At 54.7% G+C, this 22,596-nt stretch overlaps 1 protein-coding gene across 1 annotated transcript in view; it reads left to right on the top strand.

The window, feature by feature from the left end:
• SORCS2 (sortilin related VPS10 domain containing receptor 2) overlaps positions 1-22,596 on the top strand; it is a 491,862-nt gene that overhangs the window by 305,092 nt on the left and 164,174 nt on the right. The window contains exon 3 of the mRNA XM_052641644.1: positions 71-170. Within this exon, the coding sequence (XP_052497604.1) occupies positions 71-170 (100 nt within the window). The remainder of the gene's footprint in view (positions 1-70; positions 171-22,596) is intronic.

The raw sequence follows: 22,596 nt of genomic DNA on the forward strand, positions 1-22,596 counted from the left end.
CCGGACACCATCAGTACACACAGGCGTGGCGGGGACCCGTTGCTGACAGCTGTCGTCCTGTCCCCCCCAGGTCGTCGGACTTCGGGACTTCCTACACCAAGCTCACCCTCCAGCCTGGCGTCACCACCGTCATCGACAACTTCTACATCTGCCCGACTAACAAGAGGAAGGTAGGCGCTGCGCCCGCCGCCTCTCTGGGCGGGGTGGGGGGGGTGGTGTCACCTTGCTCCTCTGGAGCCCTGAAGGCAGGTGAGGGGTCAACCTCTCAGCTCTCTGTGTCTCTCATCGCTCTTCCACCTGAGTTCATTTGGACAAAGAGGTTTAAAACTGCGGCTGGGCCTGAGGGCAGGGAAGGTTGTCCTGGTGTCTGTGTCTGCACCTGCCCTGGGCCAGCCTCCATCCAGGCAGAGTAGGGGTTGGGGGGTGTAGTGGCTGCTCTAGAGGGGAGAAAGAGTCTTTCTGGCCTGGAGTCCTGGCAAAGCAGCGAAAAGCAGTCTGATCTCCTGCCTTTTTTTGTTGTTGTTGATTTGGTTTTTCATCTGAACTTTACTTTCTGTTTTCTTGGCCTGAAAGAGTCTCCTGACTCTGCTCTCTGCCTGGTTGTGGGTCAGGGAACTTGGCCATTTCCAGGTACTGCCACTCGTGCCAAGTTCTAAGAGAACTTGGGCTTTTGCAAAGCCAGGGTTGCCTCCTGGCCCCCTTAGGACCCCAGAATGGGTCAGAGGCAGCACCGCGGGTGTGTCCCCAGCTGTCCTGCACGCTTGACTCCCGCCAGAGAAACAGATCCGTGTCACAGAGAGGGACCTGGACAGGCCAGGCACCTCCTGGGGAATGGGGTGTGACCCCAAACTGGGGATTAGAACACAGAGCGTGATACTTGCTCGCACGAGGGCAGCTCACGGGCACGGATAGATGCTCTGACGGTGACTTTAATGGACAGGGCGGAGCAGCGTAAAGCCTGGGAAGGCCTGTGTAGGCTGAGGACATCCCAGGAAGGGAGTCACAGATGCCAGAGGGCTCCATGCGGAGGGCACTGGAGGGTGTGATGGTTAAACTGATGGTGGGTTACTGGGCCCAGAGGAGTTGGTGTGTGCGTGCACTTGGCAGGTTCTGCAGGGATCAAGGCCCCTTTGCAGGGTTTTACGGAACATGGGAACTGGTGTGCGTGGCCATTTGCTGTCCAGATCACCTCGGTGGCACCTTTTAATGCGATGTCAGCTTTCTGCAGGTCGTCCCCCCTCCCCTTTCCTTGACTTTTACTGCTGTAAAGGTCTCTTGATGGACAGAATGGTTATGCGGAGATGGGGAGGGCTGCTGGGGGGAGGGGCACATCCATGGGGACACTGGTGCCTGGAGGGGGCTCGGGACTGAAGAGAGAAAGGCAGGGGGTGGTTTCCCCAGTGCCTGAGTTTCCCTAGACCCTGCCTGGCGTCTTCACATGCACGGTCTCACTCTGTTCCTGGAAAGGAGGGGTTAGTATCCCATTTTCCAGGGCAGAAAACTGAGGCCTAAGAAGGTGAGGCTACCAGCCAATCATCACACAGCTGGTGGTGGGAGACCTGGATTTGACCCCAGCCTCACCCGGGTCCAAAGCTGGGAGTTTCCTTTGTGGAGAATGACAGTGAGTGGGAGGGAGTGGCCCCCACCCACTACCACCACCACACTCACAGCATCCACAGCTCAGCCCCACCTGCCCCCGAGCGGTCTTCATCCCGTGTCCGACTCCAGCCCAGTTTGGTAAGAAGACAGCTGGACTCAAACCCTCATTCTGCTGTGAGCAGCTTGCCTTTCCTGAGTGCCGCCCCCACCCTCTGAGCCGCAGGGCTCTCTTTGGGGGGGTGGTGAGTGAGGGATACGCCCAGGCAGCACCCCAGCCTAGCCTGGGCACAATAGCGTGTAGAGCATGGAGGCCCTTCATCGGCCACGAGAGCTGAGTGCTGGGACGAGCAAGGACAAACACCCTGCCTCCTGCCCGCTGTCTTCTTTCTTCCTGGGGTCACTGTGACTCAGAGGTGAGGCCAAGGAGGGCTCCTGGGGGCTGGTGCTGACCCAGGCTAGAGAGCCCCGTCCACCTCTAGACTCTAGGCAGCAGTGGACACAGGAGGTCACACCACTCATCCCCTTTGCATCCCCCAAGTTCTGTCTGTCTGACCAGCCTGGCCCTGAAGCCATCCCCAAGCTGCTGTTCGTGGTCCCTATGAGAGGAGACCCCACTGTGCTTCGCCAGCTGGGATGTGACCGTGGCTCCAGGGCTGGCCCCAAAGGCTGTGTCCACCTTTGGAAACGAGACAGGCAGAGGCAACAGTGCAGACATGGAGCAGGGTGTCTCTGAGGCCGGGAGGCCAGGGAAGGCTTCATGTAGAGCCAGGCCTACAGCAGGAAGGACAGACAGACCCTGGCCCTGCGTGCAGCAGCCGGCAGGGCAAAGGCGGTGGGGTGGGCGTTAATGAGATGCTGGGCAGGAACTCAGCAAGGGGGCTTCAGATAGGGCATCCGAGCAGGCCAAGGGCACCAGGAGTGAGGCAACCATGCTGATCCCCCGGGGGCTCGGGCAGATGGAGCGGGGGTTGGGGCTCCAACTGGGGCACGAAGCAGAGCCTCCTCTGCAGACAACATCTGGACAGGGGTGCAGGCAGGGAGAAGTTTGCATATTTAGAGAAAAGGAGAACACTGATCAGTAATGCCTTTGAGAGGGTATTTGAGAATTTAGCCTGGAAATACCGCTGGGGGTAGACATGTGCCCCGCAGAAGCACTCAGCTGATGCTGAAGGAATGAATGAATGAGTGAGTGAGCGTCACAAGCAGCAGCTGGTCCTGCTGAATGGATGCCATTGCCTCGTAGTTTTTTCTGATCCCCGGATTCCCCCTGCACCTGGGAGAGCAGGTGTGGCCGGCCCATGGTGTGCTGGGCCCTTCCTGGGGTTGCCTGGGGCCCCCTGAATTTGAGGGGGCCCAGGGAGCCACACCTAAACTGGGGACCCCTGTCCTCATTCCAGCTCTGACATGATCCCCCAGCCAGGGGACATCAGGGAGGTCCCCAGGCGTCTCATCTCTTAATCGGGTGAGGATCACGGGAAGACGCGACAAGTGAATGCAGAAAGCACCTCGCTCATTTCACTGCCGCTCAAGGTACATACTGACGGACAGTTCCCAGAGGGCTCCCCTTCCCAGTGTCTGCCACCTGTGATGTCACTGTGTGTTCTAAATGCGCAGCCTTAGTGCTCAGCTGATTCTCAAGAAATACGGGAAGGAGAAAGCCACAGTCGCTGTTACTGAAAAGGCTGATGTGAGACCATGTCAGATGAAGAGCCAGAAGCCACAGGGATCGGGGAGGGTGGAGGAGAGACGTGGGGGCCACGTGCTGGTCTGCGAACTTCTGAAGGGTGGTCCTAGGGGTCGGGGAGCAGCCCAGGCACACGGCACACCGCATCAGCGCTCAGCTGATTCTCAGGATACCTGGGAGCAGCGGGCTGGACTGGGGCTGGGGTGGGGCCCCGTCAGGAAAAGCAGAAACGTCCTCCGATTGTATCCATGCGTTCGCTCGTCTGTGCTTCCCGTTCCTCAGCCCCGCCCTGGCGATCATGCAGAGTACGCCAGGCCCTGGTCCAGAACCGGATGCCAGTCGTCGTCATTTATTTGTGTGGACGCAGGGCATGACGGGGGTTTGCATCATCACCTGTATTGCTCAGATGAGCAAACAGAGACTCGCGGGAAGCTGGGCGAGTTGTCCAGGTCACCCAGCTGGTGGGGTAGCTCAGCTGTCACCAATGCGGTGAACATATTGTGTCTGTACTTGGCATTGAGCAAGGTTCGGATCCAGTTCTACTGGAGGCCAGAGCATGCTCTATCACACCCTCGAGCTCACCGGGCACCCTGCAGCAAAGTTCTAGGGAGCAGATAGTGGGCCCCATGTCGGTACAAGCCCAGCCCAGCCCAGCCCAGCCTGCTTTGCTGGAGGTAGGGGTGTCAGTAATGGGTGGTGGCTGGACCAGACCCCATCTGACCACGGCTGAGCTAATTGACTCTGGAAGATCCCATTTCTCCTCCAGGCCTCAGTTTCCCCCTCTGTAAGATGAAGAGGTTGCACTAGGGGTTCTCCAAAGCCCCTCCCAGCTCCAGGATTCTGGACTTTCCTGGGCTCCTCCCCGCGGAGGAGCAGCAGGTGGGGAGTGAGATCCCCACGGGCAGAGCCCAGACTCTGCTCTGTCCACCGCGTGTGCTGGCTTCTCCACAGGGGGCAGGTTCCACCAGGTCTCCACGTTGCATCTCAACACCAACCCCCATCCATTCAGCAGATGTGGGTTGAGGTCCTACTATGCGCCAGGCGACAAGCTTGCTTCTGCAGAGTGAGAACCCTCGGTTCAATCTTATAGATATCAGATTCAGATGAAGCACCTACTATGCGGGACAGATACCAGATGTAGTTTAAGTACCTGCGGCATGGTGCAGATATCAGATGCAGATTAAACACCTCGCTGGGCCCTGGGATACGGAGGTGAGCTGGACAGACAGTGCAAACCTTCTTGAGCCTTTGAGGCTCTGGTGGAGCCCTGGGAGACCAAACCTCTCTTCCTGCTGCATTTCTGTGGGAGGAATAAGAACAGGGCCCAAAGTGAGCCCTTCCGGTGCAAGAGGTTACCCCAGCGTGAGTCTGATCTGGGAAAAGACGGGGTCCTTTATTTGCAGGGGCGCCTGTGTGAGCGTGAGTGGAGGGTCTATCTCTGCAGTTACCAGCAATGGATAGGTTTTGCAGGAAGATGTGAATGCTATTAGGAGTCCATTTAGCAACAATTACAGGCTAAGCAGCACTTTATAGCCCCTTAAGAGACCACTTTGCAACCTGTCTTACAAAATGAATATCCTTTTATTTTTGTCTTGCCTGTAGTATAACCAGAGCTCCCACCTTGATACCCATGGGCACGACATTCTACCATTGTCACGGCATGACCTGAGACCCTGGGGGCCCTGAGGACCCCTCAGTGTTCCCGTATGCCTTCTGTGCTGTCTGAATTCCTGATTTAGCTTTGGACTGGAGCGTGTTTCTGACTCGGCCTGGAAAACCCCTTGGCAGGGCGAGAGGGTGTGCGGTCACAGCCCAGGGGAGCTGGCTGGGGCATGGAATTGCTTTCAAGTGTCATGGTTTATATTAAAAATTCATGTGAATTTTCACTTTACTTCATGATGTATCAGCGCTGGTTTGAATGCTAAAATCACACACAGAGACGCACACTTTCTACAGAAAAAATCTCTGTTAACCTGATGACCCAGGAGAAGGCTCCAGTTTTAAGCCTCAGGACCCCTGGCCCATCCACCAGCAGGTGCCCTCCTGGGGCCTTGGCTCCTCATTTGGGAGGCACGGGGTCAGGACAAGATCTCCATCAATTCACCTACTTGTTCATTCTGCTCACTCACTCGAGACGTCCTGAGAAACTGCCACGGGCCAGGCACTCAGGATGGAAATGAATCAGGCCGCAAATCTCTCTCTCTCGAAACTCAGTGTCACAGAGTACAAACCGTGCCTGGGAAGAGACTGGTCGTCCTGAAGAACGGCATGAGTTCCGAAGGCCCTCAAAGTAGCAGGCCTCGTATTAGGAGTCTTACGTAGGCTACCTCTGATCCCTGCAACCCCCTGTAAAGTCAGGGCTTGTACAGCATCTCACAGGCGAAGGAACCAACAGGTCCAGGGTCTTCCCTAAGGCCACACGTGTAGGACAGGTAATGGGCACGCTGTGTGTCTCCATCTCTGCCTCTGTCTCTTGTTAACAGTTGTTTTGTGGCTTCGGTGTCTTCCGTCATGTCCGACTCTTTGCGACCCCAAGGACTGTAGCCGGCCAGGCTTCTCTGTCCACGGGGTTTCCCAGGCAAGAATACTGGAGTGGGTCGTCAGGTCCTTCTCCAGCCTCTGTCTCTATCTCTCCTCAAATACTTGGGGTTTTGTCCCAAACCTAGTCTCCACCTCTGAGCCCCCTCGCTAGTATAGAGACCCTTCCCGCTGTAGAGACCCCGCCCCATCCTGGAATGCACGCCCCGCCCACCTATCTGTAGGCCCCGCCCCTCCAGCGCAGAAGCCCCGCCCCCTCCCTGCTGTGGAGGCTCCGCCCTTTTCTGGCATGAACCCCGCCCCCTTCTCGCAGCTGACCTCCTGGCTCAGTTCCCTTGTCTTGCTTCTTCATTGTGGCCTCCGCAGTCCATGGGGGGGGGGGGGGGGGGGGGGAGGGGAGGGGAGGTCTGCCCTCAGCAGGGAGCCGAGGTTAGCCCCGTCCCATGGCCTTGGCCGTTCTCAGACCCTCCTGCTGTCACTCAGAGGACTCCGAGGTGGGGCGGTCTCTGTCTGACCTGCCCACATTAAGAGCAGCAGGCCCAAGGCATGCCTGCTGCACCCCCCAAACCCCCACCTCCATGCCAAACAGTCAGAGGTTGTTTCCTGGGAGCTTGGAAGCCCGGGTATGCTCCAGTGTTTCTAAGACTGTGCTAAGCATCAAGGCCTTCATTTCATTCCTCCTCTCATTGAGATGGGTTGCATGGCTGTTGTTTTGAAATCTTCTTCTGGAGTGTTGACCAGCGTCTCCCTGTTCCGCAGAAGCATCTGACCAGAAAGGGCTGAGGCACAGAGCTGGGGAGGACCCGGCTTGAGGGGGTTTGCTTGCCAGTATCTCCCCGTCCTGGCTCTCTGGGGTGTAACTGGGGGTCACAGGAAACGCACAGGGTAGCACAATGCTGGCCCCTGTGGCAAGGATGCTGCGTGTGTGTCAGACAGCACCAGAGGCTGGTGCCCCTCCACCTAGCCAGGCCAGTGCGTGGCCTGCGGGCACAATGCCCATGCCACGGGGACTCTGGGAGGACCAACCCCGTCACTCCACATCTTTCTGATGGCGTTGTCAGGCCTGAGCCTGGACCCCTGCTCTGTCCTCCCATCAACCTAGGGGGACCGCCATCTCCTTGTCAGGAAATGGGCTTGAGATCACACTGAGCTTCAGGTGGCAAGCTCAGGGGTGTCCACGCCTGTCCTGGGCAGCTGCAGAGCTGGCCACCCCCATGTCTGTGGCCTGCTGCAGTTCAGGGACGTGGGCAACCGGGTGTGGTGCCCTTGCGGTCAGTGCTCACACTCAGGCTGCCTCTCTGGGCCTGCGCCCGCCGGGGGGCTGCCGCCTCCATGAGAAACCCCTCAGCAGCCACCAGATGCTCCCTTGGAGTGAGTGTGCTCCACCAGTGGGAGGCAGGGAGGGACAAGGTGCCGGCGGCATCGGCTCTCTGGGGCGGGTTTCCTGGAGATGCTTGCCTCCCAGGGAATGCTCATGGTGCCCTGTGCTCCTGCTTGCTTGCAAAGTGAGTCATGTCCAGAGAGTGCTCTCCAGGCAGGATGCCTGCAGGCCACCCATTGGGGGACCAGGCGCCCTGGGAGCATCTGGGTCGGCTGTTCTCAAGGGCGAGACTGGAGGAGTCCTCAGGATGAGATCAGATGTGCTGGCTTGCCTGTTTTTTAAGAAAGCTCTTTTGCTGTGATGGGGAGACTGGAGTGGACTGAGGGAGAGCCACTCTCCACCCATCTACCTGCCTACCCACCCACCCATCCATGCATTCATTCAGCCACCCACCCATCCATTCACTCACCCATCCATCCACCCACCCATCTATTCACCCACCCACCCATCCATCCACCCACCCATCCATGGATTCATCCAGGCACCCATCCATCCATTCACCCACCCAGCCACCCACCCATCCGTCCATCTATCCATTCCCCATCCATCCACCCATTCCCCATCCATCCACCCACCCACCCACCCACCCACCCACCCACCCATCCACCCACCCACCCATCCACCCACCCACCCACCCATCCACCCACCCACCCATCCACCCACCCATCCACCCACCCACCCATCCACCCACTCACCCATCCACCCACCCACCCATCCACCCACCCATCCACCCACTCACCCATCCACCCACCCACCCATCCACCCACCCACCCATCCACCCACCCATCCACCCATCCACCCACCCATCCATCCATCCACCCATCCATCCATCCATCCACCCACCCACCCATTCACTCATCCAGCCATCTGATGGGCATCTGCTGTGGCTCCAACACTGGTGGGGTCCAGCTTAGTGATAAAGAGGCTGAAGCTAGGTGGGCGGGTTCATGGGGAAGACAAGGACACAGTCAGGAGATGTATTGTGTTTAGAAGATGCCCCAGCCTTCTGGTCTGAGCAGTGGGTTAACAGGGACACGGGAGGGCCCTGGAGAGGTGGCAGGCCTTAGGGGGCATATGAAGAGCCCAGGATGGGAAGGCTGAATCCCTGGGCATCCTCTGATGCCCATGGCATCCAGAGGTGATGCGAAGGATCCCTCAGGTTGGCCAGGCCAGAGTGGGAGACAGTGATCAGGGCCAGTGGTACAGAATAGTCACGTGTGCCCTCTGTGGTTCTGATTCTGGGGGGATCTCAGGGGCCCCCTCGGCCTGGGCAGGCTTCCCAGGCCTCCTTCCTTCCAGAGCTCTCTGGTCAGCCTCAGCTTCAAGATGAGGCCAGCGGGGTGGTGTGTTCATCCCCACCCCCTCGGCTCTCTGAGAACAAAGTCAAGGCTCCTGGAGAGCCCCTGCCGTCCCCAGGCATCACCCCCTGCCCCGGCTTGGTGCCAGATCCCAGAGGTCAGTTACCAGGAGTAGGAGCCCCTGCCTGGTGGGAAAACAAGCCAGCTTTTGGGACCTGCAGGGCAGGGGGAAGTAGACCAGAGGTTAAACAGGCCTTCTCTTCCAATCAGTGATGGTCTCCATTTCCCTGGAGTGCCAGGCATCCCGTCCCGTCCAGGAGAAAAATAGTTCAATTGGGCCTGACGGTGCACTGAGCTTCCATCTCAGACATGGAGTGAAGCCCTCAAATCCCCAGCTAATGTGTGGAAAATGATGCCCTCCTGAAACCAGTAGATTATTGCCAGGAGAGAGGAGAGAGAAGGAAAAAAGCCTTCTCAGAAAACACACCTCCTGGGCTCTGGCCTCTGGAGCTAATAAACAGAGAAGGAAAGGGATCCTGGATTTATTCTCTCTTCTGCAGGTGATGCAGAGTCTAAAAAGCCAAAACCACAACTCAACTCGAACGTATCAAAAAGGCCATCCGGGTGCATCTCGGCAGCTGGCCACCTGTGTGTCAGGGACTCCATCCGGGTTCGCAGGCTCCAGGGACCTCCTGACGCACACCTGCGGCGGTCCACTCACTGCTCCCCGTGCTCATGTGTCTGTCCTTCCAGGCTGGTGGAGTGAGGGGCAGAAGGGCTGGGCTGGGAGCCACAGGGGGTCGCCCAAGGGCACAGCAGCATCCCCAAAGCAGTGATTGTGGCCACTGTGTTAGAGGTGAAAAGACAGGGGCCCACAGGCGAGGCGATGGGGTGGTGAGCAGGGTTTGGACACGTCTCTCGGGGGTCCACGTTGCATGAGTCTACTCTTTCCTTGCTGCAGGCCCTGGGAGGCTCTGGTGTTTGCTGGACCTTCCGGCCTTCCTTGATAAATTAAAGCCTTTGGGTGGCTCTGCCTTCAGGGCAAACAAAGGTGCGCCTCTTTGGCTGGCCCAGAACCAGCGTTGCCACATCTCAGAGCCCCTGGGAGGCAGCCGATCACCATCCCGTGGAGCTCAGATGCCTTGAGAGTCTTGGCCTCCTGGTCAGCCGACAAGGAGTGGACACTCAATCCAGTGCCCACCTCCCCCTTGGCCCTGCTGTTTCTCCCCCATCTTGGATGCCGGAAAGAGGGGGCATTGCTCAGCTGCACCTCCAGCCTGCCCATAGGGAGCCTGGGAATAGGAAAGCTCCTTTCTCTTCGTGGGTGGTGCAGACACCCCCCACCAGCCCATTGTGGTCCTGAGTCTCTGTATTGGATGTGGCCTCCATTGCGGTGACGGAAGCCCTGGCTGGCTCAAGACGCAGGACATGATGGACAGTGCTGTCCTTTGGGTGGGAGAGGAGGCGATGGTTTATTTCTCTCATGCCCCGGGGCTGCCAGGGGGACCCGCGCATGCCGCTTGCCACTGAAGGTCAGGTGCTGTGTCCTGAGTCTGGTGGTGGAGGAGATGCTACCCCGAGGCTGCGGGCACTGGTGTGAGCCTCCTGAAGAGCACAGACCCCATTCTAGCTCCCCTTGGTGCCCCTGATCAGCTTCCCCATTAAGAATCCGCGCTTAAGAAAACCGCTTCTGATCAGCTGTTGGCCGCAGCCTGAATTTCGTCTCTCTCCCCTTCAAAGACAAATGCTCAGAAAAGAGACGCAGGCGAAGAGTTTGTCCTTGTGCAGTGTGGGTTCTTAGGAAGCTTGACGGGCCATAGCCTGGTAAAAGCGGCTTAAAATTGAATGTGATTTCTGGGGGAGGGAAACCCGATCTCAACAAGGAGGCCCTTGAGAAACAAGAGCATCTCCAGCTTCTGCGATCTTTTATTTATCCATTTATTTAGCACCAGTACTGGGTCCCCACCTCCCCAAACCACTGCCATGGCTCCACCCCAAGACTACAAAATCGCCTCCTGCTGTAATGTGTCAGCTGGTCTCCAGCCCTTTATCCCCTCGGGCACATAAGCAGAACCCCGAGGGCAGTCGTTAGCACTGCCATCTCCCTTACCCTCTCTCTACACGCCGCCCATTGCAGACGCTCGTGAGTGCCCTGGGCCTCTCTCCATCTCCTCTGCCACCCCCACACAAGCTTCCCCTTCCTCTTGCCTGGTTCACCCCAGTGGCTGCCTCATGACTCCAGTCCTCTCCGACCTGCGTCCCTCAGCTTCCTGAGCTCCGCTCTGCCGGGGCACCTGACCTATTGTTCTTCGTGTGAAAGCCAGGCTGTCTGCCTCCCAGCCTCATCTCATGCCCAGAGGCTCCTTCCTGCTGACCAACTGGCCATCAGAAGGGGCACTCCCTTCCAGCTCAGGCCTTTCCCCATGTTCCTCTTGCTCAACATACATGCTCCTGAGTCCCGCCTCTCCTAAAGTGGTTAGGACAGATGGCACCTCTCTGTCCCCTTGCTAGGGTCAAAACATGACCCCCAAAGATGTCCATGCCCTAATCCTCCAGACCTGTGAATACCTTACCTCTCACAGCCAAGAGGACTGTGCAGAGGTGATTAAGCAAAGAATCTTGAGGTTGGGAGATTATCCTGGATAATCCCTGTTGTCACACTAATCTTTATAAGAGGAGGCAGGAGGATCAGAGGAGGAGATGTAACAAGGGAAGCAGATGGTCACAGAGTGGGAAGGCTGGGGGGAGTCAGGAGAGAAGGGAGCCGGGAGACTGGAAGATGTTATGCTGCTGGCTTTGAAGATGGGAGGGGCCGCGAGCCTAGGACCGCAGGCTCCTCTAGGAGGTGGGAAAGGCTGGGAGTGGATTCTCCCCTGGAGCCTCCAGAAGGGAACCAGCCCTGCTCACACCTAGACTCAGACCTCCAGAACTGGAGACAGTGCACCGGTGTTATTTTAAGTCACGAGGCTGTAGTAATTGGCCACAGCAACCACGGGGAAGTCAGGCACTAGGGTCCCAGGGTCCTGGGGTCCCAAGGCCCCCAAGTCGGTGGGGACCAGGAACACCACCGTGTCTGTGCTTGTGGAGAGCCAATACCATGGAATGGGGCCCCAGGGTGCCTCACCTCCTTCTAGTCTCATTGACATTGCGGTGAGGGTTCAAGGGCTTCTCGGAATGGAAGGAGCTTTGCAATGTGGGGACGGGACAGAGGACAGTGGGCAGGCGTGTGTCTGTGGGGACGCTGGTGGTGATGATGGGCGTGCTGGTGCTGTCTCAGGCAGCAGGCATTTACAGCAGCCCTGGGGAGAGGAAGGGAGGCCCCCTGACATCCTGGCAGTGGAGACACAGGTGGTCCAGGCAGAACTGGGGCTTGGGAAATTTTCCTGAGCCCCTCTGAGCCCAGCTGGTGAAGTGAGTGCTGTCATCAGGGGATTTCTGTGAAGATTCACGAGGTGCTTTCTGGGGTGCTGGGCATGGGGTGGGGCACCGATCCCGTTGGCAATCCTGGGAGCAGTTTTGGTGACACTATTATCCACTGAAGCCACACAGGGGCTGAGCCACAGGTGTCCACGGACAGGTGAGCAGCCGGCAGCTCAGAGAGATGGAGTGATTCTTCAGGGTCAGGGTGGTGCGGAGGCATGGCACAGCTGGACCCTGCCCGGGCAGGGGCTCTTACCGTGTCAACCCTGCTCCTGGCTCTGTAGGGAGGGCCTGCAGAGGGAAGCTCAGGGCAAGTGCTTTGTAGGCATGTCTTCAGTATCTGCCTATCACCCAGCTTTGGCATTTGTGTTCTGTAATTTACAGTCATGCCCTTCCTCCGCTTATATACAAATACTCTGGTTTCCGGGAATCCGGCAAGTCATGTGGCTTATCCAAGAGGTGTGGCTGAGAAATCGTTAGACACAAGGGAAGATTTAAATCAAAGGAATGAAGTGTCTCCTGTACTTTCAGGGATTAGATTAGCAGGGAGAATGGGACAAGCTGCTTCGCCTCCCTCTGAACTAGACATGAGTTGGACCATCACTCCCTACCTACATCCCTCCTTGGAAGTCTTTATGGGAAGGACTTGGGGCCACATTCATGCGGCGGGAAGTAGGCCTGACCGGTCCATGGTGTCAGGCTTGGGTGCCGGAGGGATGGAGTGGCGGCTTCCATTTCTAGTGTTTTCTGCTCTACTTGTCTTCCTTTGACAAATCTGCCACCAAATAAATACTTGCCCTCTCCTTGTCCCCCCATGCTGTATTCGTCAGGACTAATTTGATTACAAGTAATATGAAGTCACTCAAACAGGAAGAGCAACACATTGGCTTATGTAACTGTGAAGACCAAGGGTAGATCTTCCTTCAGGCACAACTTGATCCAGGACCTTTAATAGTGATGTTAGGACTCAAGGTCTGTCTCCCCACTTCTTAACTTTGCTCTCCTGGAGCCAACCTTCAGTCCTAGGCACAATTTGGCTGTTTGGCAGAACAGATGAGCTCTGGCCACCCCAGACACATATGATCTGCAGCACCATGGTCTCAGAAGGAGCAGGGGTCCTTTTCCAAGTAGTTTCAGCACAGATCCCAGGGAAGACTCTCATTGGCTGGGCTGGGATCGTGTGACCTGTTCCTGAAGCAGTGGTTGTGGCCAGAGGGAGCTTGTGCTCTGATTGGCCAGGTCTGGTCATGTGTTCTCTGAGAGGTGGGGTCAGCCCACCCAGGGTGGAATACAGTGAGAAAAAGATGAGTCCCCAGCCGGGTAAAGGAGGTTTTGTAAGAGCAGGTAGGAGCTAGAACAGCCTAGTGCCCATGTCCACCAGCATTTACTGACATTGCTCCTATTGAATCACTTCTAACTATACTGTTTAAAAAGTCATTTCCTTTTCTGAGGATTTTTTCTTTCAAGCCTCAAACTCTCTCTTCCTGTCTCTTTAAACACAGCAGTAAGTGTATATTTTTAGCTTGAAAGAAAGACCTCACAGCTAGACTTTTCAGCCAGCTTGCCTTCCCGTGGAAGAGCCCTGCCTGCCGTGTTCCAGATGTGGACCCCAGTGGAGCTTGGGGGCTTTGGGTGAGGAGCTGGGGGGTATCCCCATGCCAGCAGGCCCTGAACCCAGACCAGAGCTAAGGGCATTGATAATCTACCTGTCACTGGTCCCTTCCCCTCCTCTCACTACTGTGGGGAGAATTTTGGCAGCCACTGGCCTCTCGAGACCCTGTGTCCTCAATGGGGCCCGTTGTTCTCTGCACAGGAAGGGAAGACTATGGTAAAGCTTGGGAAGGGCCCAGTGCCCAGCCAGGTGCATAGTAGGTGCTCAGTTAATGCCTGTTCCTACGCACACTCACAGCCCACTGCCTGCACAGAGCTCGTCGTCGGGGTGCATCTCATCCATTGTCCCCAGACTGGCGAAGGCTCCTCCAGGCCCACACCATGTCTTACCCATCTTCGTCCCCAGGCCTGTCCAGGACAACCATGTCACAGGCCCCTGGGGACTGACTAGAATGCACACATCAGCTCCAGCGCCAGGAGCGCAGGGAAGCTGGCTGTGAAAGGCGGGATGGGATGGACAGAGAGAGTGAGTTCTGGGGTTGGTTCGCAAAGCCTGGGGTGAGTCGAATGTAGCACCAACATGAATCTGCTGATGAGCAGGGCTGGGGCACGGGGCTGGTGGTGGTGGGAGACAGCAACTCCTCCTCACAATATGGGAGGCAGCCTGGGATGCCTGATCCAAGGTTGAGCTCTGTTAATTGCACTAACAGGTGTGGCAACTGCCAAACACTCGGCCCCTCTTTCTGGTTACCCTGTTCCTGAGGCTTTTGGGTCACCCCCTCAGTTGCTTTGAGCTGGCCATTTAAGAGATGCTGGATAGAGCCGTAAAGAATGGGACTGAAATTCTCGGGGAAAATACCTTTGATATTGCTCATCTGCATCTCTCAGAACACCCCACCCCGAGAAATGGTTGCTTTTATAAATGGGATTTTGGGTCAGAGCTCTGTGAGGCCTGTCCCTCCATCCTGGTTTGGTGGGTACACAGTGACCCCCAATTCTGGCTCAGAATTCAACACCATGCAGTACTGAAAACAATAAAGCCCCTCTAGGCCCTGGACATGGCGAGCATCAAAGCCCAGGAGAGCCAACAGGCATGGAGATGGGCAGTCCTAACACGGGGTGCGTCGCATGTGCTGGGCCAGAGGGCAACGAGGGCCACGACCTGCAGAGGGGCACCAGGCAGAGGCCACGGCCCCACGCAGCAGCAAAGAGCCCACCCAAGTGGATGCCATGCCCAGGGCAGTGTCCTTCTGTCTCTTGGGTCATGGTTGGACTGGGTGGGCTTTGCCACCATGAACCTGGTGTCAGGTCTGGATTCCCAGCTCCCCCCCTCCAGACGTCGGCCACCTCCCCTTGTGAACACAAGGGAGCCCGATAGCCAAGCCTCTCATCAGATGACTTTTATGTTATTTTTAAAAAATTGATCAGCGCTTCCTGGGCCGGGTCCCAGTTAGTGAAAGGAGTCTGTGATTAGGTGTGTGAATAAATGGTAATACACAAATAATACCAGCCTGTAATTACTCGGGTATAAGAGAATCATTACATGGGTAATTATGCTCTGTAGCTGGCAGCCCTGCCCGCTCCGCAGTTCCTGGTGTTCTTAATGGCTGCGGGCGCTGTAGCGGCCTCACGCAGCCCATAAATAGATACCTAAGGACACGGGCACGATAGGAATTCTAATTGTCAAGTAATTAGACAGCAATTAAATAGTTATTTGTCCCACATAAATCAGCAGTTATATGTCCTCCAAAGTCCTGCGATACTTTTAACAAAATGTGGTTGTCGGGAAAAGAAATACATGTCTTTTCTCCCCTAGAGCGAGGGCCCACGTGAATCCAGCACAGTCATTTCTAAGGGTCTTCAGCAGTGTGTGTGATATCACTGGGGTTTCTGGCCTCTGAGTTGACCCGTCCTTCTTCTCGCCTCTGTGTGGAAGGTGAAGATTCCAGGAAGGTGTCCTTGCTCCCCCAGGGCACTGGCACTTTCACCAAGGCGAGGAGGGTGATCTTGTGCTAAAACCTGGATGGTTGGGACTTCCCTGGTGGTTAAGATCCCATGCTTACTACACAGAGGGTGCAGGTTCAATTCCTGGTCAGGGAAGTAAGATCCTACATGCCTCACTGTGTGGCCAAAAAGATCAAACCTGGTTGGGGTTTTAGTCAAATAAAAGTTATTTTATTTAATAAAAATAAAACCAGGGCAGGGGCATCTATAGACCATGGGACTGATTTCTCAGACAAAGCAGCATCCGCCCCGGCCCCAGCTTGCTCAACTTCCCGCTAAACTGACTAGGAAGACGGAGCGGAGATAAACTGCCAGAGGCGGAGACTAAGCTAGGACCCGTGAGCTCCCACTCGGCAGGAAGTTCAGGAGCCAGCGCAGTGCTGCCCGCCAGCAAGAGGTTGGGAAGCCCCCATCAAAAGCCCTGCTGGGTGGGCGTCTCGGCCGCGGCCTCACCAACACCCCGAACCCCCGTGCTCACACAGCCTGTAAGGCAGGAAGGGGCGTGGGGGCGGTTGGGGGGCGTTGACTTCCTGCGGTGCGCAGTCCCCGTAGGGCGGCCACTGTGGATGGAAGGGGGATGCTTAGGACAAAGGACCGTGATGAGATGCAGCTCCCGGAAAGCAGGAAGAAGTGGGACGGGGTGAGGAGGTTGAGGAACACCTGTAAGATCCCAGAATTTCAGTGACCGGCGAAGGGCGTTTCAGAGGCCCGAAAGAGCAGGGAATCCCACTCGCGGGTTCTCACCAATGAAGAGGCTCGAGACAAAAGTGTCACAAGAAGGAAGAGGCTTTAAGAAAGAAAAGAAGGAAGATGCCAGACAGGGGAGAGGAGAGAGGGCCAGCCTGAGAGCCGCAGGTGTTTTCAAATAAAACACCAGAGCGACAGGACCAGAAGCAGTGATCATAGATGAGGCTGCTGTGGGTGGAGGGGGCGAGCTCTTAAATAAAACTTTAAAAAGTGCCTGTTAAGCCTACCTCACATTCTGCCTTGTTTTCTTTCATTACGAGGGTTAAATGTCGTTTTTCTCAAGAAAGAAAAGCTCTTTATGAAAGAATAAGAAGCAGGCCATTACAGACATGCTTTCTAATATTACATTTCAAAATAATAGAATGGATTTCAGGGTCTGCAGATAAGGACCGAAAAGCTGTGATCTCAGGATTTTATCTGCACCTCAGCTGTCATTTGTAGCTTTAGGGAATACAGAGGCATCTAGCTTAGAGGGCCAGGCATCTGTCTTGAAAGGAAAATGCCAGAAAAGGTATTCTGGCAGCAGAGGGTTGCGTTAAGCTCAGAGGTGTTGAAGTCAGAGAAGGTCTGGCATAGAAACACAGGAGGAGGACTGAGGCAGGTAAACGGCAGGTTCAGCTTCAACAGATGCTATGACACTGGATAGCAGCCAAGTGCACATGTCAAAAATATATTTTTTGGAAAGAAAAATCTATCATCCAAAATCTGGTTAATATTAATAAGGACTATGATGTATGTTGGGCCTGCCAGGTGGTGCTAGAGGTAAAGAACCGCCTGCCAGTGCAGGAGACATGAGACACGGGTTCGATCCCTGGGTCGGGAAGATCCCCTGGAGGAGGGCACGGCTATCCACTCCAGTATTCTTGCCTGGAGAATCCTATGGACAGAAGAGCCTGGTGGGCTACAGTCCACAGGGTTGAAAAGAGTCGGACACGACTTTAGAGACTCAGCAGGCATGCCTTATGTTGGGAAAGTCAGGGGAGGAAGATGAAAGTGGAAAAGAAGCTTCTGGACTGCTGTCCAGACATTGACAGAAGCCAAAGCCATCCCTCATTCCTTATTTTGGTAGTTGGGAAAACGTAAGTTGAAGAATATTTTTTAGAATCTTTAAAGACTCTTTCTTTGAAAGGGATCAGGAAGTTTATTGCTCACTTTGCTGGAGAAGGGAAATGCAAGTGGAACCACCATGAGGCAAAAGACATAAGGGCGAGACGCAGCAAGGAGCTGCATAGAGCAAGACGGCAAATACGAGCACACGCCCGTTGTGGCCGTGAAGCAGACCCCGACTCCTTGCCCCTGATCCTCCAAGGGGAGCACTCGGCCCCCTGGGAGGGATGGACCACGGACAGAAGATGTCAAGGGAGAAACGCATCTGCTTTAAAATACTCCTGGAGTCTCACCTGATAGATTCTGATGTTGGAGGGTTGGATACTGTGAGCTTGGAGATGCTTTGCAAGCTGTACAGTGTGAAAGATGTTTGTTATCGTGGCTGGGTAGATGACACCAGTGAATGGCATTAAGATATTATTAGAGGGGCTAGGAGAAGGAACCCCCATCAAACCCTTTCTACCTCGACTTCAGCCTACTTTCTGTTGCTAGACATTCTGCCATTAAGGTTTTAAGTCCCCAAATTAACTTAACAACCCCCCTTGAAGTAGTTAGAGGTACACAATTTAGAATAAGTGGAAATAGGAAGATGAAAAAGATGTCTGCCTTGTCCTCAGGACATGTTTTTTATGGACAAATTATTGGATGTTATTGAAACACATTTAAGAAGATGCCAATGAAGGAAGACGATACTGTGTTGATGGGGGAAAATCAGTTTAGCAAAGAAGCCAGTTCTTTTCAAATACATCTGGAGACAAGGTACTTCTGCATTAAACACCAATAGGTTCGGGGTTGTTTTGTTTTGTTTGAACTTAATCAGCCGATGTGGGAATGAACACGTGCTGCAGTTGCAGAGTTAGACACGACTGAGCAACTGAACAGCAAATCAAGGAGCAAGGGACCAAGAACAGCCAAAGAAGGCCCAGCAACCCTGAAGGGCAAAGCGGGTGCCTTGCTTCACTGGAAATACCCAGAATTATCACAGCGATTGGCATTTGGAAAGACACGTTGACCGACGTGGCTGAACCAGTGCCTGGAGACAGATGTAAATAATGTACAGAAACCTCAGGCCCGTGGTTGATGGGGGAAGGGGTGGCACGTTTTAAATGGTGGCAAGGAAGTTGGTGATGCCCTTGATAAGAAATGAGACTGAAGCCCATGCCCACGACAGATCATTCATTCCTAGCGGTTTAGGCACTGTACAGAGAAGGCAAACCCAGAAAACGCTTAGAAGATAAAGCAGAAAAACGCTTTCCTGACCCTGTTATGAGGAAGGATTTTCCCCTTTTCTCCAAGACAAAGGTCAAATCTTGAAGGAGGAGATGGAAAACTCCAACACTTGTACATGCTTGTGGAGACAGCAGGGCGTTCGAATACCTGGCAGAGACACAGAGTAAAGTGCCAACGCTGAGGTTTGCAGAGAGTGTGGGAGTCCTGAGGCAGCCCAGGTCCCTGAGAGAAATAGCGTGCCGGCTGAGCGGGCCACACAGGGGGAGAGGGGAGGGCTGGGGCACTCGAGAGAGGCATCATGGCGTAAATGCACCGGTATGTGAGCACAGGTGTGTGGGGACAGGTGTGTGGGGACAGGTGTGTGCGGACAGGTGTGTGGAAACAGGTGTGTGGGGACAGGTGTGTGGAAACAGGTGTGTGGGGACAGGTGTGAAAGGACAAATGTGTGGAGACAGGTGTGTGGGGACAGGTGTGTGGGGACAGGGGTGTAGGGACAGGTGTATGGAAACAGGTGTGTGGGGACAGGTGTGTAGGGACAGCTGTGTGGGGACAGATGTGTAGGGACAGGTGTGTGAGGACAGGTGTGTATGGACAGGTGTGTGGGGACAGGTGTGTGGGGTCAGGTGTGAGGAATGCAAGCTAAGTGCCTGGAGGCCAAGGTGCTAAGACTCAGGGGACATTGCAGAGACGCCATCACAGCTGTGACTGCCTGGCGTCTTCTGCTCAGCCTGGCCCATCACCAAGCTCATCACACGAGAAGGATGGAGAAGTATCATCCAGGTGCGGGTCCTGTTTAGGCCTCTCCTGGAAGCAGGAGTTGAGATTCAAAACACACAGATGATCTGCCCAGGACCCCTTCGGGATAAACCCATCCTGGGCGTTAAAGTGATGATAATTGCCTGAGACAGATCATTCCAGAACTTCTGGCCGTGTGAGTGGCTCGCTATTAACCTGTCTCGTTTTAATGGCCACTTTCCCAAGGAGCAGTTAGGTATAATCCTCTTTGAAATTGTCTGGGAATGGCTTACACTGGGCAGCGTTCTGATGGTGCTTGCTAGCAGATACCCCGGAGGACTCCCCACTCACCTGCGTGGGCTGGCGGGACCCAGAAGACAATGGTGCCCCCACCACCCTGGGCAGGCAGGTGGCAGGGAGGATCTGAGGTGGGGGGGGTCCATTCAGTCATGCTCAAAGCCAGCCAAAGCCAACATTTGGGGAAAGCACCCAGTTCTCAGGCTTCCCTCATGGCTCAGATGGTAAAGAATCTGCCTGCAATGCAGGAGACCCGGGTTTGATCCCTGGGTTGGGAAGGTCCCCTGGAGAAGGGAATGGCAACCCACTCCAGTATTCTTGCCTGGAGAATCCCATGGAAGAGGAGCCTGGCAGGCTACAGTCCATGGGGTCGCAAAGAATCGGACACAACTGGGAGAGTCAAACACACACACACACACACACACACACACACAGAGTTCTCACTCATCCTTCAGGTAGTTAGCGCTGGAGATCAGAAAGGGAACAAAAGAGCCACCATCTGTGGCCAAAAGAACAAAACATAAAACAGAAATGATATTGAAAAAATTCAATAATTTAAAAAAAAAATGTGCCACCATCCACGATTTCCTTCCCCTGAGGCATGGAGACACTGACTCAAAGGAACTGTTAGTGGAGGAAATCCATACTGTTAGAACACGTCGCTTTCAAAGTCTCTCTGGTAGAGACTTCCCTGGTGGCCAGTGGTAAAGAGTCCACCTTGCAATGCAGGGGACTTGGGCTTGGTCCCTGGTCAGGGAGCTACGATCCCACATGTGGCAGAGCTACTGAGCCCCTATGCCCTGGAGCCCTTGAGCTGCATCTACTGAGCCCATGCACCAATCAAAAGGGTCCAGTGTGCTGTAGCTAAGACCCGTTGCAGCCAAATAAGTACACTTTAAAAGTAAACAAAGAGAAGTCTCTCTGGTAGAGGGTCCTGGGGAGTTCTCCCTTCAAAAGTGGCACTTGAGCCAAGATCCAGAGCAGGAGTTAAGCAGGTGAAAAATGGGAAGGAAATAGCAGGTGCAAAGGTCCTGAGGCTACGAGAGCTGGAGAAAAGCCAGCGTGGTGGAAGGCAACAGAGGCAGAGTTATCTGGGGAAAGTGTTCAAAGAGAATAGATGAGACGGCTTGTAATCAGTGTGGGCTTCCGAGGTGTCACAGTGATATAGAATTTGCCTGCCAATGAGGGAGACGCAGGAGACAAGAGTTTGATCCCTGGGTCAGAAAGATTCCCTGGAGGAGGAAGTGGCAACCCACTCAGTATTCTTGCCTGGAGAATTCCATGGACAGAGGAGCCTGGCTGGCTACAGTTCATAGGGTCAGAAAGAGTTGAACATGGCTGAGCAACTGAGCATGCACACCCACGTGTAATTAGCACAGCACTCGCCCACTAGGGAAGACTGCATCTAAATTGGCTACAGCTTCTGGGGACAGTCTGTGCTAAACAGAGGATGCCAACATTGAGATTCTATCTGAAAAGTCAGCTCTGGTGGGATAGGAAGGAGACCCAGGTGGAGGCCACTGCCTTTGTCCAAGTGAAGGGTGATGGAGGTCTGGACCGTGGTCTTCAGCCTTCAGCAATGGGAACAATGGGGTCACCCCTCAGAAGGGGAAAATGCTGGGGGGAGGAGTGGGTTTGTGGTGAAAATAATGAATTTTCTCTGGGGCATGTTGATTTTGGAGAACCTTGAGAAGTCCAAGTGGGAAGCAGGCATTTGGGTGTGTGAGTGAGAAGCTTGGAGGAAGGGTTGGGCTGGAGACTTGTGTAGAAAGTGTCAGCTAGAACTTGGGCACAGATGAATTCTCCCAGAGGGGATGTGGAGGGCCAAAAGAGGAAGATGCCTTGTCCATAGCTGATGGATTGAGCCAGACACTGTGCAAAGAGAGAGGAGACCAAGACCTGGTCCTAGGCTGATTGCAAATCCACACAAGTCCAGTCTTCACAAGAAGAGCTCAAGAACATACAGTCATAAAATTAGGCTCCAGAGTTTGCTGTTCATCCACCCACCCACCCAACCATCCATCCATGCACCCATCCATCTATCACACATCCATCCATCTATTGACTTTTCCATCCACCCATCCATCCATTCATCCATCCACCCACCCAACCATCCATCCATGCACCCATCCATCTATCACACATCCATCCATCTATTGACTTTTTCATCCACCCATCCATCCATTCATCCACCCACCCACCCAACCATCCATCCATGCACCCATCCATCTATCACACATCCATCATCTATTGACTTTTCCATCCACCCATCCATCCATTCATCCACCCACCCACCCAACCATCCATCCATGCACCCATCCATCTATCACACATCCATCCATCTACTGACTTTTCCATCCACCCATCCATCCATTCATCCACCCATCCACCCAACACCATCCATCCATTTGCCCACCCATCCATCCACCCATCCAATCATGCATACATTTTTTGGGTTTTCCATCTATCCACCCACCTGCCCATCCATCCATCCATCCACCCATCCATCCACTCATCCACTCAACATCCATCCACCCACCCATCCAACCATCCATGCACCCATCCACCATCCACACATCCATCCATCTATTGATTTTTCCATCCACCCATCCATCCACTCATCCATCCATCCACACATCCAACCACCATCCATCCATCCACCTATCCACCCAACATCCAGCCATCCATTTGCCCACACATCCAGCCACCCATCCACTCACCCATACATACCTTGGATTTTCCATCCATCCACCCACCCACCCATCCATCTCTTCATCCACCCATCTATCCATCTAGCCTTCCATCCACCCAGATATCTTCCCTCCCTTCCTCCCTCCATCTCTTCCTTCTTTGTTTCCATCCATCCATCCTATCCACCCCCCGTTTCTCCCACTTCACCTCTGCCAGGCATACTACTGAGGCTCTCTACGCTCAATGGAGAGACG

Source organism: Budorcas taxicolor, chromosome 6 (genome assembly GCF_023091745.1).
Source record: "Budorcas taxicolor isolate Tak-1 chromosome 6, Takin1.1, whole genome shotgun sequence".
In the NCBI taxonomy this organism is placed as follows: domain Eukaryota; kingdom Metazoa; phylum Chordata; class Mammalia; order Artiodactyla; family Bovidae; genus Budorcas; species Budorcas taxicolor.